This window comes from Hylobates moloch, unplaced genomic scaffold (genome assembly GCF_009828535.3).
Source record: "Hylobates moloch isolate HMO894 unplaced genomic scaffold, HMol_V3 SCAFFOLD_1, whole genome shotgun sequence".
NCBI lineage: Eukaryota > Metazoa > Chordata > Mammalia > Primates > Hylobatidae > Hylobates > Hylobates moloch.
The window spans coordinates 59,485,529-59,505,374 of record NW_026652276.1 but is presented as its reverse complement, the minus strand read 5'-3'; the positions used below and the strand labels follow the sequence as shown (position 1 = coordinate 59,505,374).

Here is a 19,846-nt window from a genome sequence, read left to right as displayed (position 1 = left end):
AAGACTGCCTCCCAGGCCTGGAATACTAAGGTATGGTGGTACCTTTCAACAATATGGAAAATACTAGAAAGAAACAAGTGTATGACGATGGGGAAATGATGAGTTCAAGCTGGAGCATGCCGAGACCAAGAGACTAGGGACATGAGAATCTGGAATGTATAATCTCTACTATCTCAAAATTGTAGTGAAGTCAAAATCTCTTATCTCTTTGAATCCATTGTCTAGAAACCACCTTTTATTCTCTTAAGCCATAGATAAGTGTGCTTCAAAATACAATGAGAAAACCTTTGTTCCTTTAACTGCAATCTGCTAGGCAAAGAATAACAGATTCTCTAGAAAGTTAGGAATTACATTTCTTAAGGGAGGAAGTGTAGTGTAGAACAGGCTCTGCTTTGAATTCTCCTTTTCTTACTAGCTCTGCTAACTTGGACAGTCACTTAGCTTCTCTATATGCCTTGGCTTCCTTTTCTCCAAAATGGGAATAATAGTGAATGTGCAAAATGCACTCAAGACAGCACCTAGAACATAAGTGTTGGTTGCTTTTATTGTGTTGCTGATGGTTCCTGTCCTGAGGATGACACGTCCTCTCCCCAGTGACGTTGTTGTTAAACATTTATATTGTGCTTTACCGTTTATCAGTAACTTCATATTACTATTTCTTTTGTTCTTCACAATCCCTAATGAATGTCAATGTAAAGTGACTAGTTCACTGTACAAAATTAATGGCAAATCTAGAATTCCAACTAAGGGCCTGTAACTCTAAAACTGTGGTTTTCTCTAAATTGAGGAGATGCAGCCAATTCTTAATTATTCAAAACTATGTCTATCTGTTGGCTCTTGGTCTCCTCATTCTAGACACCAAGTAGAACTAGAAGAGCTAAATATAACCTAGTCAGTTTTGCAATTTGTAGCAACAACTATTTTAAGGTTTAGTGGGAATGAGATAAAAAGTAAATTATTAAAATAAGATTTGGAGACTACCTAAGATTACATTACTCCTGATAATGGGGGTTGCTCTAAATAAAGTTAAATACTACTAACATAACACTGAGATACTCTTCCCTAACCCATCCGAGTGCCTTTCAGTATTTTACACAATGAAGGATCCTCAGAAGCATGTTTTCCCTTTAATTCTAATCTAAAATTTCCATTTCTCCTTTCCATTTTCCTCCTCATATCACACTAAATAATTCTTCCTTCTTGGTACTTGGCCCCTCAAATATTTGTAGACCAGGGCTAAAGAAAAGACCGCCTGTTTCTCTGAGAGTGGAGAAATGATTAAATGGCAGCTCCTGCATATGAAAGTTGGCATAGCTCTGCCAGGAGAGAGAAGGCCTGCAGAAACGTGTTGAGCAAGAGCTGGGGAGAAAAGTTAACACTGCCACAGAAGCCAGCACTGACTGAGGAGTGATTATAAAGCCCTTGGCACGGCAAACTGTAGGTGTTGTGGAAATAGCTGTGAAATATCATATCATAAATTTTCTTAACTGCTTGATTCCTGGGTTTCTGAGATAAATTATTTGTAATTAACTCCTCCACCAGACTCATTCTTTTTTCTGTCACTCCCAAAGGGATCTGCTCTTGAGCGTGAGGTCTAGGTCAATTTGTGTAAAATGAAATACTAACTTTATATATTTAGAAGAAATAAGATTTGTTTTTCCAGTTAGGTCCCAGGTGTAAAGCTTTTTTGTTTTGTTTTTCCCCAGAGATGAACTAATAAAAGTTCTAGGCTGCATCTGCATTTACCAACATAACCATTTCAAAAACAAAATAGAAAATGTTAGTCAATTCGTTATAACAGTGATAATAGTAAAACAGCAGCAGCACTTTTTTCAGTGCTTACTGGGTCCTAAAGCAATGCTTTATATGATGTTTAATTTCTTTTCTTTTCTTTTTTTTTTTGAAACAGAATCTCACTCTGTCGCTCAGTCTGGAGTGTAGTGGTGCCATCTCAGGTCACTGCAACCTCCGCCTCCGGAGTTCAAGTGAGTCTCTTGCCTCAGTTTCCTGGAGTAGCTGGGACTACAGGCATGTACCACCATCCCAGGCTAATTTTTGTATTTTTGGTAGAGACAGGTTTTCACCATGTTGGCCAGGCTGGTCTCCAACTCCTGACCTCAACTGACCCACCCGCCTCGGCCTCCCAAAGTGCTGAGATTACAGGAGTGAGCCACTGCACCAGCTTTAATTTCATCTATATCATGCCCTTGGGATGTAGATAGTTTTGTCCTGATTTTACAGATAAGAAAACTTTGAATTACAGAGGTCATATAATTTTCCTATAACAATAGTTGATGTGGGGGCAGAATCATTCAACACCTGGTGTGCCCCACTCCAAGCCGATCCTCTTTACTCACCACACAATATTACAGATTTGACTGAATGTCATCACTAACTTGCTGAATGACTAAATTGAGCTGAGTTTTCAAATAATCAGTTGTACATGTAGTCACACTATAGCAAATATAAAATGTGTAAGATGAATAATAATGGCCAGGATGGAACCCATTCTTTTCAAAAATATGTTTACCCTTAGTATTTTGAAGGCAAAAAGTAGTTTCAAGCATTTCTCCATTTCAGTAAGACTGCCTTGTAAAAGGTCCTAAGCTTGTTTGTGGAGTCATGATATACTACGAGAGAACAGATCCCCATGAATGGGTAGGATTTGAAAATCCTCTTGGCATCAAAAGAATGTGAAAGATTGTCCTATTTTATTCAGGGAGACCTCATTTTTATATCTAGTTGGACAGATACTAGTCAAAAGACACAGGGATTCTGTTTATACCCAATTGAACAAGAAAAAATCCTTGCTTTGTGAACTATCACCTCCTACCGAACCAAAGAGTATATTGGATATTGCATGGTAAATCACACTGGCCACATGTGGTTGTTCCTAAGTAATTCCAGGTGTCTGACAGTTTGACCCAGCACAGGGAATGTAATTTTCAACAAGCTGGCCCTGGAAGCCAGGAGACCCTTCAGGCTACAATCTACCCACTTCATTCCCAATTTCCACCTCCCCCCACCTTTCAGCTCCCACTACCGTCACAGCCTCTGGTTCACACTGAAGCTTATGGAAGGGAGCAGGGACGCCATCACTAACTATGATTCCAACTACTACCTATTTTTCTAACAAGGATGCTGTCAGTACAGCAAATATTCAGGCATTTTAAAGAAGCTTAGAAATCAGGTCCCATGAACTGATAAATTGTTTCCATGCATGTCCTATTTGAGTGCTTCAATGAGGCAACTGTTTCCATGTTTGTTCCACAGTGATTGGTAACTCAGGGACACTTAATGAAACTGCTTCCCATCCATATTGACTACGGCTTTTTGAGAGCCATTAACCTTGCCAAACCTCACTCACTCTAGGTCCACCTCTAAGGGAGGTTTAAGAGCAAGTTTTGTGCTTTACGGGGTGGAATGCATTTCAGCCTGAACCACTGCCACCTCATTCCTAGCCCTTGGTCTGAGAGGAGCACCTGCATTTAACTGATTCTAAGTGCCTGGCAAGCCAGAGTGGCAACAGCACTGAGCACTTCCAGACTCTGCAGTCTGTGACTTTGGTGAGCACGAAGCCTCAAGCATGCTGTTTTAGCAAAGATTAATAAGGAATACATTTCTGTGATGATTTTACACAATTAGCTTTTGGTTCTTGATTAAAATCAAGAAGACAATAGGTATATTCAAAAAGTGATAAACTAAGTGAGGTCACCATTAAAAAGTTCTTGAAATTTTTCTGTTCATTTTTTTTCCTTCAGCTATTTTTACAATTACTTCTCCTTCTCTCACTTTGTTAAATGAGTCAACGTACACAGAAAGTAATTTTTCCAAATCAATTTCCTGATAACTAAGAATTACTACCTGGAAATGGACTGGGGACATGCTCCTAGACTGTGCAAGTTGAAAGAGGAAGGAAAGTTGATGCCCAAGAAATAAACAGATGGAGGCAACCAAGTCAACACATCTAACAACAGAATTGTTGGGGGGTGGGGGTGTGGTATGAAAGAGGACCACTCATGAAAAAAATTGTCTTCTTTATAAAATATATGAAGGGTAAAATTTGAGGTTTGGGTTAGTTGGTAGAAGTAATACTAAGTTAGAATTAAATGGACCATAATGAAGTAGGTTTAGTTGGGGTCTTAAAGTTACAAATGTCATAATTAGACTAAACACTAGTGAGAAAACAACTTGTGATTGACTCCATTAAATTTAGAGCTGCAATAAAGTTTTATGGTAGGGAAAGATTGAAATGACTGTGGCTGGTGCACACACGGAAAAGGAGCATGAAATAAGGTATTAAAGACAATTTTTTTTGCAAAATATGAGAGTGGAATAAGGGGTGAGATTTAAAATAACATTACGTGAGTGTATGATAACATGCCTTAAATATAACTCCTTTCATCTGTATGCCACTTATAAAATGACTTGAAGGCATGTGGGCATGTGAAAAGAGCTCAGTAATTTCAGTCTGCCAGCTCTATGGCAAGCCACAGAAGCTAATTAACAGTGCATAGCAATGTTTCACAGTTGTTTCATTCCTGAGTGGAAGAACAATTTATCTCATTGAAAGGAGGGGGAAATTTAAGGTGAAGGTAATTGCTCAAATTGGATCTTGAGCAAACACATACCCCTAACATCGGTCGGTTAGAGTAAGGTTATTGAAATTATCTTGGCATTTTTAATTAGAAGAAAATGGGGCTTCAGTTTTCTGTTTCCTCCATACAATCTTAACAAGCATCTAAGACACTAAAGATACAGAAACCTGGTGACTGAGATTGCCTGAGAATCAGCAAAGAAAACCCAATGATTATAAACAAACTTTAAAAGAAAAAGAGCCTCACTTTACAAAATGTGGCTACTTCCACATGTAAAGAGTTGAAGTGAAGGATTCCTGTGGAGTAGAAGTGTGATGGGTTTGGAATGCATGGATTGTTTTAGAAAGATCGCCTATTGGGACAGAGTGCCAGAGTGCATCAGTTTGGAAGGTGATAAGGTGAGGGTTTTTTTGTTTTTGTTTTTGAAAAAAGAAGAAGAAAGAAGAAGGGTCTTTGATAGAGGAGCAGTTATGGGAGAGATTAAGATAAGTAATCCGAAGGGAAAAAAATTAGAGAGTAAAGTCTAGTAACAAGGACTCCAAGAAGTGAGGAGGCTGTAGGGTAAGGGAAGAGTGGGCCGTGTCAAAACTCACCAGCTCCGTCCGCAGTAACGATGGCCTCGGGAGAGATGCACACGCCCCGGTCGTACACTGGCAGCTCCTCGCAGGCCAGGCTCTCCGGCCACGAGTGGCGGTACTTGATGAGTATGGGCTCGCAGCCCTGCCGGGCCCGCTCGCACACAGACTTACAGGGCTTGATGGGCTCGTGCTGGAAGTCAATGGTGCAGATGGGCGCGTACATGGCACAGAGGAAGAAAAGCAGATCGGGGCTGCAGTGGGTGCCCAGCAGACCTTCGAACTGCTCGATGGCCAGGATGGCGTTGGCCTGAGTGCTGTGGTGCAGGTGGTTGGGCATCTTGGTCATGTTCCAGGGTAGGGACTTGCACAGGGGGATGCGGACGGGCTCACAGGCTGCAGCCCGAGCCCCGGGCACCCGGAGCAGGCAGAGAGCAGCCAGGGCAAGCAGCCCGGCCCGCAGCAGCAGCATCCCTCCCGGGCTGCCGCAGACCATGATCCCGGCAGGATGGGGCAGGGTGCAGCCGCGCAGTGGACGCCGAGAGGCCCGCTCCGCCGTCTCCGCCTCCCCCAGTGCAAGTGGACACAAGGATCTGGGAGCTTCTCCTCCCCCGGCAATCACCGCTTCCTTGGATCAAATTCCCCCAATGGGGTCCCACGAGCTTTACCGAGCTCCAGCCACCGCCCCTGCCGCCCAGGCTGCTCTTTCCCAACGTCTAAGCCTTCGGAGGCAGCAACATCTATTTATTCCTCTCCCTCTGGCAGAAGTATCAGACTTCGCAGATCAGTCAGATAAGAGGGACACGAGAGGAGGCGAGGCAGACATAAAAACAAAAGTAGAATTCAGCTGAGATAGTTGGAGCTCTGGGGAGTCACGTCCCCCAGATCACGCACACAAAAAGATGCTAAAGAAAGCATTAAATTCCCCAAAGTGAGGAGGACAGAGGGGTTAGGGGAAGGAGGAAGGAAAAGCTCCTAATGGGAGAGAAGGGTGCAGTAAGAGTTTGCAAGTCCTGTGGGCTAAGAGCTGCGGCCGCCGCTGCGGCTGCGACCCTGGCTGGCAGGAGGGACGCTCGGGAGGAGCCTCGCCGGGAGGTCTGTGCCTCGGCCCGGGCAGCTCTGCACTTTCCTACCTCCGGCCCGAGAGGGAGCTCCGCCCCTGGGGCAGTCTCTGCCCTCCAGTGCCGGCTGCTCTTCCCAACAATGGAGTGGGCGCCCGGGGAAGAGAAGGCCTGGGGGTCGCAGGCGGTGGGGCGCGAGGCCATGCGAGTGCGAGACCCCAAGACAGCGCCGAGTCGAGCCGCGCCCTCACACTAGGGAACCCGTCTTTGGCCCCAGAGACGAGCCCCTAGCCCCTTACTGAAGAGCCCATCCCAATTCCCTACGGAAAAGTCCCCCTAGTTTCCCACTTGGGAACCCACCAGAGACCTCCTTCCTGGAGGTATTTCCCTTAAGCAAACTACAGCTTTTCCTCTGCAATCACTGGCTCTGCAGAAAGTCAGACCTGGTGTGGGGAAAGGCTTAAGCAATGTTACTTTGTCCAAGTAGCGGAAAACACAGACCCCTGCGAGCAGCGGTGGAGCCATATCAACCCAGAGCTAGTGACTACAGAGGTCTCAATGTTCAATAACTGCGGGGGAGGAGGTGGGGGGAGGATTGCCTTTCAAAAAAAAAAAAAAAAAAAGATAGAAAGAAATGCTGCGCATGATTACAAATAGGCCACCAGAAGCAAGGAACAGGGGTTTTTTCCTTCTATTCCCCCACCCCCCACCCCCCGCCGCCCAGCGGAATTAGAACTTTTGAGCTTTGCTCCTTAAGGGTTAACGTGGAAACTAACAGCTCTAATACACTTGGACTTTTTTTTTCTGATTTTGCTCACGAATAACATGGCAGATATTATTTGTTATTCTCAGCAACAATTTTGCCCGACACTTTAAAAAAAGTGTAGGAAAACGACATCACGCAGGTAATAATGATGATTATAACAACAATCAAACCCTTTCCATCCAGATGAGTTCAATCTGGAGGAGAAAATGGAAAACAGATCCCCTCCTGGTCTGCTCCTTCCACTAATGAGCTCCCTCTTCCCCCCACCCCCGCCCCGCCCTACCCTTTCAGCTTATATTGTAAATCGAATGACCTGCAGAGGCCTTCACACTATGCCCTCTCAATGGGAAATCACTGAGCAAAAGGATTGCCGAATGTCAGAAAACACAGCCTTCATTGAGAGGAGAAGGAAACAAAACCTGAAACAAAACAGGAAGTCACCTTCGCTCTGCATCACTGAAATATTTCTCTGCTTTAATTTAGCCATCTCTCACCGTCCATAACAAGCAGAGAAATATGTCCCCACTTCAGAGCACATAGTGAGATGCTCATTTCCATTCCCTAGAGTGACTTGACAGCACTTATAAAATGTCAACGCTAACTTGAGTTATGGAATTTTATCTCTAAAATGACCATAAACAGCAGTTTGTGATTGCAGTAAATTTTTTTGGAAGGAAGTTTGTTCCACTTATGGTGGCGGGGGCGGGGAACACCAGATGGTAGACAGGGAGTCAGTTAGTATACAAACTTTGCCTGGTCTACAATTATCTAGTGTCATATAAGAGAACAAATTCAAAAATTGTACAAATGAATTTAAAATGATTTATCAAGTAAAATTTAGAGAAAAAACAACTTTAAAAGACAGTCAACATTAGAACATTTTGGGGCTATTTTGTATAAGAAAAATATAGCTGAGATTTTCAATAAATTAGAAGAAAAAACATCAGAAGTAGATGTAGCAGATTGTTTGCTAAATACATTTTTCTATTCATCTTAAGTCTTACAGTGTAAGAAGAAATGTGCCAATAGTTTTAAAGGTTCTACAACTATTTGAAACAAAGTCTGTTTTCCTTCTGCTGCACAAAAGTCAGCTATCCTCTTTGTCTAATAGGTCCCCTTACAACTTTAATCCAAATTTGTTTTTATAAAAGCCCCAAATAAATGTCACTGTCTTGAGGAAGCCTTTTGAGTACCTTGTCTAGTTGTGTTCATTTTTCTGGTTGGTTACCCTTGAACAGTGTTTGTTTTTACAAATTATTCTTTTATTTATTTATTTATTTTGAGATGGAGTTTTGCTCTTGTTGCCCAGGCTGGAGTACAGTGGCACTATCTTGGCTCACTGCAACCTCCACCTCCCGGGTTCAAGAGATTCTCCTGCCTCAGCCTCCCTAGTAGACTCACAAGCTCCCCACTTGTGAGTCTCCAAAGTCTATTATACCACTCAAAGATATGCCTTCTTGTACCCATAGCTTTGCTCTCATTTGTAAGTGAGAACATACAGTATTTTGTTTTCCATTCCTGAGTTACATCACCTAGTATAATGGCCTCCAGCTCCATCCAAACTGCTGCAAAATACATTATTTCATTCTTTCTTATGGCTGGGTAGTATTCCATGGTGTATATACACCACATTTTCTTTATCCACTCATCATTTGATGGACATGGACACTTAGTTTAGTTCCCTATCTTTGGTTGATGGGCACTTAGTTTGGTTCTATATCTTTGCAATTATGAATTGTGTTGCAATCTTTGCAATTATGAATTGTGTTGCAATAAACATATGCATGCAGTTGGCCTTTTGACAAATTGATGTCTTTTCACTTGGGTAGATACCCAGTAATGGGATTGCTGGATCAAACTGTAGATCCAGTTTAGTTCTTTGAGAAATCTTCATACTGTTTTTCATAAAGGTTAGGTACTAATTTACATTTACACCAGCAGTGTATAAGCATTCCCTTTCACCACATCCACACCAACATCTATTGTTTTTGTTTTGCTGAAACGGAATCTTGCTGTGTCACCCAGCCTGGAGTGCAGTGACGTGATCTCAGCTCACTGCAACCTCCACCTCCTGGGTTCAAGTGATTCTCCTGCCTCAGCCTCCCAAGTAGCTGAGACTATAGGCATGCACCACCATGCCCAGGTAATTTTTGTATTTTTAGTAGAGACAAGGCTCACTATGTTGGCCAGGCTGTTCTCGAACCCCTGACCTCACTCAGGTGATCCACCCACCTTGGCCTCTCAAAGCGCCGGAATTACAGGTGTGAGCCACTGAGCCCAGCCAAGTTTTGCCACGTTTCCCAGGCTGGTCTCAAACTCCTGGGCTCAAATGATCTGCCCACCTTGGCTCAAATGATCTGCCCACTTACAGGTGTGAGCCCCCACCAAATTATTAATTTACTAATACTCTGCTGGAAACAAAAAATCTATGGACACCAGATTCAAGGACTTCAAAGGGCTCCACACAATGCATATCCAGGTGAGGACACCTGGCTGTCTGAGAGCTGCAGCATAGCGCCCCCTAGCACCTAGCTGGGACTGACTATGGGTTAATTCTAGGCTCAACCACTGCTTAGGAAGTGCACCCAGATCCAGTGATGGCCAGTCAAGCTTCTTAGGATGAGTAATGATACCAGGACCATTGACATTTGGTTTAACTTCCTGACAGGTAGGTGTTCCTGTGGCGATGTCAAGAAAAAGATCATGCTAGAGTATATTACTTTGAGATAGCCATATTACCAAAATTCAAATTTGGCCAATTTCCCCCTCCCTGCCCCAATTTTGCAATGTCTTATTTTGTCAGTAATTTAAATATTCACATTATTTTTTCATCTGTTTAAATAAACTGTAAACCTATCCTAGGTTTGTGTTAATAAGTCTGCCCACATCTTTCCTGTAAGAAAATGTGTTTGCAAAAAATAAGAAAATATTGTTACATTTTCACAAGCGGAGCTGATATGCAGAATAGTTAAAAACTGGTACAGTTGAACTCCAGTGAGTCAGAATGGCTGTGGCCAGGCCCATTCTGTACTATCAGGGTATCAAGGAGCAAGGAATTAGTGTTTATTGAGTACGTGCGAGTACTTTATGTGAGGTACATAAACCACTTTTTAAGCACATAAACTGCTCAAGGTATTAGTTCCAAAGACGAAGAAAATAAGGCTCCATAAGATGAAGTTTCCCAAAGTTCTCACAGATAGATAAGGGCCTGGCAGAGCGGGATTTGATTCCATGCTCTTTTAACAATTCCAATCATCTGCTTCATAGGCAGAAAAGAGCCAGGGAAAGGGAAATACCAGGGATCTCTGTGAGCTTGGGTCTCAGCCTGCACCCTGACCACACCAACTGTCAAATATTGGCTCTATCTTCTTAAGAATAGAAAGATGTTGGCCGGGTGCGCTGGCTTACGCCTGTAATCACAGCACTTTGGGAGGGCGAGGCGGGTGGATCATGAGGTCAGGAGTTCGAGACCAGCCTGACCAACATGCTGAAACCCCGTCTCTACTAAAAAAAAAAAAAAAAATTAGCCTGGCGTGGTGGCGCATGCCTGTAATCCCAGCTACTCAGGAGGGTGAGGCAGGAGAATTGCTTGAACCTGAGAGGCGGAGGTTGTAGTGAGCTGAGATTGAGCCACTGCACTCCAGCCTGGGTGACAGAGGGAGACCCCGTCTCAAAAAAAAAAAAAAAAAAGAATAAAAAGATGTCAAGCCCAATGAGAAGCTTTGGTTTTCGGATGGGAAGACCTCCTTGCTCATAGCCTCTCCCTGAGGTATCCTGCAGACCTAGTAATTCCTTGAGTTCTGCCTTAGGAAGAAGATCTTACCCTTTCCCATCTCCACACAAACCAATAAAAGCTTCCCAACTGTTCAATGCAGCAACATTAGGGCAATGATTCTCAAACTGAATCATGCAGCAGAATCCCCTGGAAGGCTCCTGAAAACACAGGTTGCTGGGCTTCATCCAGAATTTCTGATAAGGTAGGTCTGAGAATTTGCATTTCAAGTAAGTTATCAGGTGACCCTAATACTGCTGTCCAAGAACAACACTTTAAAATCACTCTTTTGAACTAGATATTAAGCTCTGATTTACCCCAAGTAAATGCTTTTCATGCTATAAAGATTTCATGATTTTATCTCCTTTTATCTTTTCTCATAGGAAAATTGGAAACAAATTTTTAATAAAGCAACCTAATAGCTAAATGACTCTCTAAAGTTTGTCTAGATAACTCTACCACTCAAAGGTCATAATAATAGCCCCAGTGAGACTCGGCCTCACAATCAGCTGGCCCTCTGACCTTTATGTACCGTCCTAAGGGTCACAGCATCACTCTACCTCCATTGTAGAAGAAGAACGATAGATCCAGCTTCAAAGAAGTTCCAGAAGGAATCTTAATATCTTAGTGGTGGAATGAACCTCAACAATCTAATCCACCCACCTCTTTCACCTCTGCAACTTCCTAGCCCTCCACTCCATACCTTAATTTGAAGAGAAGACTCGAGATAAAATCACTTACCCACAATCATGAAGTTATGGCACGTATGGCAGACGTACCTACCAGCAGCAATAACTCAACTTAAGCATACCCTGAGAATGACCCTACGGTGTAAAAACAATGTGTGTTCAGAGCTGCAAGGTAAGGAATTCAAAAGTGACCAATCCAGAGATTAATTCATTATTTATGAGGAACATATGAACCCTCAGTCCATCCCATGGAATGCAGGCCATACAGGGGATTGAGGCTGTTTGTTTCAGGTTAAATGAGGGTTGTTAGGTAGGTGTTCCTAAGGAGAGGGTGCCAAGTGAAAATTCTGTATAAACAGCGTGCTTTCTACAAATAGTAGTGGTTCTGCTGTCCAACCTACTACCACTGGACTACCCTGTATGTAAGTTCCCTCAATAAACTCCATGTCTCATTTGCTGGCTCTGGGTCCCTTCTTCAGCTTCTTGAACATGGTACCATCCTTACTGAAGTCAATAGGGGCCTGGCATGACAAGGCAACTCATATGGTTTGGCTGTGTCCCCTCTGTTCCCAGCAAATCTCATCATGAATTGTAATCCCCATAACCCCTACGTGTCAAGGGCAGGACCAGGTGGAGGTAATTGGATCATGGGGGCAGTTTCCCCCATGCTGTTCTCATGATAGTGAGTGAGTCTCGTGAGATCTGATGGCATTTCCCCTGCTTGCGCTCATTCCATCCTGCCGCCCTGTGAAGAAGGTGCCTGCTTCTCCTTTGCTTTCTGCCAAGATTGTAAGTTTTCTGAGGCCTCCCCAGCAATGCAGAACTGTGAGTCAAGTGCTGGGATTACAGCAAATTCTATTTAATTTTCTAAAAATATCTGCATTTATTATTTTAACTAAAACATAAATATTGCCCCCACCATAACTAGAGACCATTCAGTGGTACCATAGCTAATCTGACAAGAGATTAAATAAAATTTTGGTGACTAATTAAAAATAGGATTATCCTAGATTATCCAAATAGGCACAACATAACCAACAAGGTCCTTAAAAGACTCATGAAGTAAACCTAACAATGCCATAAGTGTGACATTCTGGGACGAGGGAGAAATGTCAAGAGGCATTTTAGGCAACTTTCTACGTGATGTGTGCTATGTAAAACTTAGTATGGCCAGGCGCGGTGGCTCATGCCTGTAATCCCAGCACTTTGGGAGGCCGAGGTGGGCAGATCACATGAGGTTGGGGGTTCAAGACCAGCCTGACCAACATGGAAAAAACCTGTCTCTACTAAAAAATACAAAAATTAGCCAGGCGTGGTGGTTCATGCCTGTAATCCCACCTACTCAGTAGGGCTGAGGCAGAAGGATCACTTGAACCTAGGAGGCGGAGGTTGTGGTGAGCTGAGATTGTGCCATTGCACTCCAGCCTGGGCAACAAGAGCAAAACTCCAGCTCAAAAAAAAAAAAAAAATTACCCAGCTTTGTGCTCGCTTCACCAGCACATATACTAAAATTGGAACAATGCAGAGAAGATTAGCATGGCCCCTGGGTAAGGATGACACGCAAATTGAGAAGCCTTCCATATTTTTATGAACAGAAAGGAATAGCATCAACATTAACAAAAAGGATGTCCACACAAAAACCCCATCTGAAGGTCACCAGCATCAAAGACCAAAGGTAGATAAATCCACAAAGATGAGAAAAAAACAGCTTAAAAAGGCTGAAAATTCCAAAAACCAGAATGCCTCTTCTCCTTCAAAGTATCACAACTCCTTGCCAGAAAGTGACAAAAAAACAGGATGCAGACTGAGTATGATGAATTAACAGAAGTAGGCTTCAGAAGGTGGGTAATAAAAAAACTCCTCCAAGGCATCACGCTACCTGACTTCAAACTATACTACAAGGCTACAGTAACCAAAACAGCATGGTACTGGTACCACAACAGAGATATAGACCAATGGAACAGAACAGAGCCCTCAGAAATAATGCCGCGTATCTACAACTATCTGATCTTTGACAAACCTGACAAAAACAAGCAATGGGGAAAGGATTCCCTATTTAATAAATGGTGCTGGGAAAACTGGCTAGCCATATGTAGAAGCTGAAACTGGATCCCTTCCTTTCACCTTATACAAAAATTAATTCAAGATGGATTAAAGACTTACATGTTAGACCTAAAACCATAAAAACTCTAGAAGAAAACCTAGGCAATACTGTTCAGGACATAGGCGTGGGCAAGGACTTCATGTCTAAAACACCAAAAGCAATGGCAACAAAAGCCAAAATTGACAAATGGGATCTAATTAAACTAAAGAGCTTCTGCACAGCAAAAGAAACCACCATCAGAGTGAACAGGAAACCTACAGAATGGGAGAAAATTTTTGCAACCTACTCATCTGACAAAGGGCTAATATCCAGAATCTACAATGAACTCAAACAAATTTACAAGAAAAAAACAAACAACCCCATCAACTAGTGGGTGAAGGATATGAACAGACACTTCTCAAAAGAAGACATTTATGCAGCCAAAAAACACATGCAAAAATGCTCATCATCACTGGCCATCAGAGAAATGCAAATCAAAACCACAATGAGATACCATCTCACACCAGTTAGAATGGCGATCATTAAAAAGTCAGGAAACGACAGGTGCTGGAGAGGATGTGGAGATACAGGAACACTTTTACACTGTTGGTGGGACTGTAAACTAGTTCAACCATTGTGGAAGTCAGTGTGGCGATTCCTCAGGGATCTAGAACTAGAAATACCATTTGACCCAGCCATCCCATTACTGGGTATATATCCAAAGGATTATAAATCATGCTGCTATAAAGACACACACACACATATGTTTATTGTGGCACTATTCACAATAGCAAAGACTTGGAACCAACCCAAATGTCCAACAATGATAGACTGGATTAACAAAATGTGGCACATATACACCATGGAATACTATGCAGCCATAAAAAATGATGAGTTCATGTCCTTTGTAGGGACATGGATGAAGCTGGAAACCATCATTCTCAGCAACCTATCACAAGGACAAAAAAACCAAATACCGCATGTTCTCACTCATAGGTGGGAATTGAACAATGAGAACACATGGACACAGGAAGGGGAACATCATACACCGGGGACTGTTGTGGGGTGGGAGAAGGGGGGAGGATAGCATTAGGAGATATACCTAATGTTAAATGACGAGTTAATGGGTTCGGCACACCAACATGGCACATGTATACATATGTAACAAACCTGCACATTGTGCACATGTACCCTAAAACTTAAAGTATATAAAAAAAAAAAACTCCTCCAAGCTAAAGTAGCATGTTCTAACCCAATGCAAGGAAGCTAAGAACCTTGAAAAAAGGTTAGAGGAATTGCTAACTAGAATAAACAGTTTAGAGAAGAAAATAAATGACCTGATGGAGCTGAAAAACACAGCAGGAGAACTTCATGAAGCGTACACAAGTATCAACAGCCAAATCAATCAAGCAGAAGAAAGGATATCAGAGATTGAAGATCAAATTAATTAAGTAAAGCATGAAGACAAGACTAGAGAAAAAAGAATGAAAAGAAACAAACAAAACCTTCAAGAAATATGGGACTATGTGAAAAGACCAAACCTACGTCTGATTGGTGTACCTGAATGTGACACGGAGAATGCAACCAAGTTGGAAATCACTCTTCAGGATATTTTCCAGGAGAACTTCCCCAACCTAGCAAGACAGGCCAACATTCAAATTCAGGAAATATAGAGAACCCCACAAAGATACTCCTTGAGAAGAGCAACTCCAAGGCCCATGATTGTCAGATTCACCAGGTTGAAATGAAGGAAAAAATGTTAAGGGCAGCCAGAGAGAAAGATGGGATTAAACACAAAGGGAAGCCCATCAGACTAACAGTGGATCTCTCTGCAGAAACCCTACAAGCCAGAAGAGAGTAGGGGCCAATAGCCAACATTCTTAAAGGAAAGAATTTTCAACCTAGAATTTCATATCCAGCCAAACTAAGCTTCATAAGTGAAGGAGAAGTAAAATCCTTTACAGACAAGCAAATACTCAGAGATTTTGTCACCACCAGGCCTGCCTTACAAGAGCTCCTGAAGGAAGCACTAAACATGGAAAGGAAAAACTGGTACCAGCCACTGCAAAAACATAACAAATTGTAAAGATCATCAACACTATGAAGAAGCTGGATCAATTAATGAGCAAAATAACCAGCTAGTATCATAAGGACAGGATCAAATTCATACATAACAATATTAACTTTAAATGTAAATTGGCTAAATCCCCCAATTAAAAGACACAGACTGGCAAGTTGGATAAAGTATCAAGACCCATCCGTGTGCTGTATTCAGGAGATCCATCTCACATGCAAAGACACACATAGGCTCAAAATAAAGGGATGGAGGAATATTTACCAAGCAAATGGAAAGCAAAAAAAAAAAAAAAAAAAAAAAAAGCTGGGGTTGCAATCCTAGTCTCTGATAAAACAGACTTTAAACCAACCAAGATCAGAAAAGACAAATAAGGGCATTGCACAATGGTAAAGGGATCAGTGCAACCAGAAGAGCTAACCATCCTAAATATATATGCACCCAATACAGGTGCACCCAGATTCATAAAGCAAGTTCTTGCAGACCTACAAAGAGACTTAGACTCCCACACAATAATAGTGGGAGACTTTAACACCCCACTGTCAATATTAGACAGATAAATGAGACAGAAAATTAACAGGGATATTCAGGACTTGAACTCAGCTCTGGACCAAATGGACCTAATAGACATCTACAGAACTCTCCACCCCAAATCAACAGAATATACATTTTTCTCAGAACCACACTGCACTTATTCTAAAATTGACAACATAATTGGAAGCAAAACACTCCTCAGCAAATGCAAAAGAACAGAAATCATAACAGTCTCTCAGAGCACAGTGCAACCAAATTAGAACTCAGGATTAAGAAACTCACTCAAAACCGCACAACGACATGGAAACTGAACAACCTGCTCCCAAATGACTACTGGGTAAATAACGAAATGAAGGCAGAAATAAAGAAGTTCTTTGAAACCAATGAGAGCAAAGACACAATGTACCAGAATTTCTGGGACACAGCTAAAGCAGTGTTTAGAGGGAAATGTATAGCACTAAATGCCCACAGGAGAAAGTGGGAGAGATCTAAAATTGGCATCGTAACATCACAGTTAAAAGAACTGGAGAAGCAAGAGCAAACAAATTCAAAAGCTAGCAGAAGACAAGAAATAACTAAGATCAGAGAAGAACTGAAGGAGATAGAGACACAAAAAAACCTTCAAAAAATTAGTCAATCCAGGAGCTGGTTTTTTGAAAAGACTAACAAAATAGATAGACCACTAGCCAGACTAATAAAGAAGAAAAGAGAGAAGAATCGAATAGACACAATAAAAAATGATAAAAGGGATATCACCACTGATCCCACAGAAATACAAACTACCATCAGAGAATACTATATACACCTCTACGCAAATAAACTAGAAAATCTAGAAGAAATGGATAAATTTCTGGACACATACACCCTCCCAAGACTAAACCAGGAAGAAGTCGAATCCCTGAGAAGACGAATAACAAGTTCTGAAATTGAGGCAGTAATTAATAGCCTACCAACCAAAAAACGTCCAGGACCAGATGGATTCCCAGCCGAATTCTACCAGTGGTGCAAGGAGGAGCTGGTACCATTCCTTCTGAAACTATTCCAAACAACAAAAAAAGAGGAACTCCTTCCCTAGCTCATTTTATGAGGCCATTATCATCCTGATACCAAAACCTGGCAGGGACACAACCAAAAAAAGAAAATTTCAGGCCAATAAGCCTGATGAACATCGATGCAAAAATCCTCAATAAAATACTGGCAAACAATCCAGCAGCACATCAAAAAGCTTATCCACCATGATCAAGTCAGATTCATCCCTGGGATGCAAGGCTGGTTTAACATACACAAATCAATAAATGCAATCCATCACACAAACAGAACCAATGACAAAAAAGCAGATGATTATCTCAATAGATGCAGAAAAGGCCTTCGCTAAAATTCAACACCCCTTCATGCTAAACACTCTCAATAAACTAGGTATTGATGGAACATATCTCAAAATAATAAGACCTATTTATGATATCATACTGAATGAGCAAAAGCTGGAAGCATTCCCTTTGAAAACCCACACAAGACAAGGATGCCCTCTCTCACCAATCCTATTCAGTATAGTATTGGAAGTTCTGGCCAAGGCAATCAGGCAAGAGAAAGAAATAAAGAGTATTCAAATAGGAAAAGAGGTAGTCAAATTGTCTCTATTTGCAGATGACATGATTGTATATTTAGAAAACGCCATCATCTCAGCCCCAAAACTCCTTAAGCTATAAGCAACTTCAGCAAAATCTCAGGATACAAAATCAATGTGCCAAAATAACAAACATTCCTATACACCAATAATAGACAAACAGAGACCCAAATCATGAGTGAACTCCCATTCACAATTGCTACAAAGAGAATAAAATACCTAGGAATACAACTTACAAGGGATGTGAAGGACCTCTTTAAGGAGAACTACAAACCACTGCTCAAGGAAATAAGAGAGGACACAAACAAATGGAAAAACATTCCATGCTCATGGATAGGAAGAATCAATATCTTGAAAATGGCCATACTGCCCAAACGAATTTATAGATTCAATGCTATCACCATCAAGCTACCATTGACTTTCTTCACAGAATTAGAAAAACTACTTTAAATTTCATATGGAACCAAAAAAGAGCCCATATAGCCAAGACAATCCTAAGCAAAAAGAACAAAGCTGCAGGCATCACGCTACCTGACTTCAAACTATACTATAAGGCTCCAGTAACCAAAACAGCATGGTACTGGTACCAAAACAGATATATAGACCAATGGAACAGGAAAGAGGCCTCAGAAATAACGCCACACATCTACAACCATCTGATCTTTGACAAACCTGACAAAAACAAGGAATGGGGAAAGGATTCCCTATTTAATAAATGGTGTTGGGAAAACTGGCTAGCTATATGCAGAAAACTGGAACTGGACCCCTTCCTTACACCTTACACAAAAATTAACTCAAGATGGATTAAAGACTTAAACCTAAGACCTAAAACAATAAAAACCCTAGAAGAAAATCTAGGCAATACCATTCAGGACATAGGCATGGGCAAAGACTTCATGACTAAAACACCAAAAGCAATGGCAACAGAAGCCAAAATTGACAAATGGGATCTGATTAAACTAAAGAGCTTCTGCAGAGCAAAAGAAACTATCATCAGAATGAACAAGCAACCTACAGAATGGGAGAAAATTTTTGCAATCTATCCATCTGACAAAGGGCTAATATCCAGAATCTACAAGGAACTTAAACAAATTTACAAGAAAAAAAACTCCAACAAAAAGTGGGCGAAGGATATGAACAGACACTTCTCAAAAGAAGACATTTATGTGGCCAGCAAACATATGAAGAAAAGCTCATCATCACTGGTCATTATAGAAATGCAACTCACAATCACAATGAGGTACCATCTCACGCCAGTTAGAATGGCGATTATTAAAAAGTCAGGAAACAACAGATGTTGGAGAGGATGTGGAGAAATAGGAATGCTTTTACACTGTTGGTGGGAGTGTAAATTAGTTCAACCATTGTTGAAGACAGTGTGTCAATTCCTCAAGGATCTAAAACCAGAAATACCATGTGACCCAGCAGTCTCATTACTGGGTATATACCCAAAGGATTATAAATCATTCTACTATGAAGACACAAGCACATGTATGTTTATTGCAGCACTATTCACAATAACAAAGACTTGGAACCAACCCAAATGCCAATCAATGATAGACTGGATAAAGAAAATGTGGCACATACACACCATGGAATACTATGCAGCCATAAAAAAGGATGACTTCATGTCCTTTGCAGGAACATAGATGAAGCTGGAAACCATTATTCTCAGCAAACTAACACAGGAACGGAAAACCAAACACCACATGTTCTTACTCATAAGTAGGAGTTGAACAATGAGAACACATGGACACAGGGAGGGAAACATCACACACTGGGGCCTTTTAAGCAGGGTGGAGAGCTAGGGGAGGGATAGCATTAGGAGAAATACCTAATGTAGATGACAGGTTGATGGGTGCAGCAAACCACAATGACACGTGTATATCTATGTAACAAACCTGCACGTTCTGCACATGTATCCCAGAACTTAAAGTATAATAAAAAAAACTTACATTTTATTTAATTCTTTACTAAAAAAAATGAAGTCCATATAAAACAAAAAAAAGAAAAAGAAAATAAAAACAAAAATTACCCAGCTTTGGGTATTTCTTCATAGCAGTGTGAAAA

The 19,846-nt window shown here is 41.5% G+C and overlaps 1 protein-coding gene and 1 non-coding gene across 2 annotated transcripts in view; one reads left to right on the top strand and one right to left on the bottom strand.

Moving 5' to 3' along the window:
* The window catches only part of FRZB (frizzled related protein), a 39,653-nt gene extending 33,783 nt beyond the window's left edge, over positions 1-5,870 (bottom strand). The window contains exon 1 of the mRNA XM_032755215.2: positions 5,192-5,870. Coding sequence (XP_032611106.1) covers positions 5,192-5,669 — 478 coding nt within the window. The 5' untranslated portion in view covers positions 5,670-5,870. The remainder of the gene's footprint in view (positions 1-5,191) is intronic.
* A 7,072-nt stretch (positions 5,871-12,942) lies between these two features.
* LOC116809764 (U6 spliceosomal RNA) lies at positions 12,943-13,048 on the top strand. Its single transcript, XR_004369949.1, has one exon. It is a non-coding gene; the product is annotated as a U6 spliceosomal RNA (small nuclear RNA).
* The last annotated feature ends 6,798 nt before the right edge of the window (positions 13,049-19,846 follow it).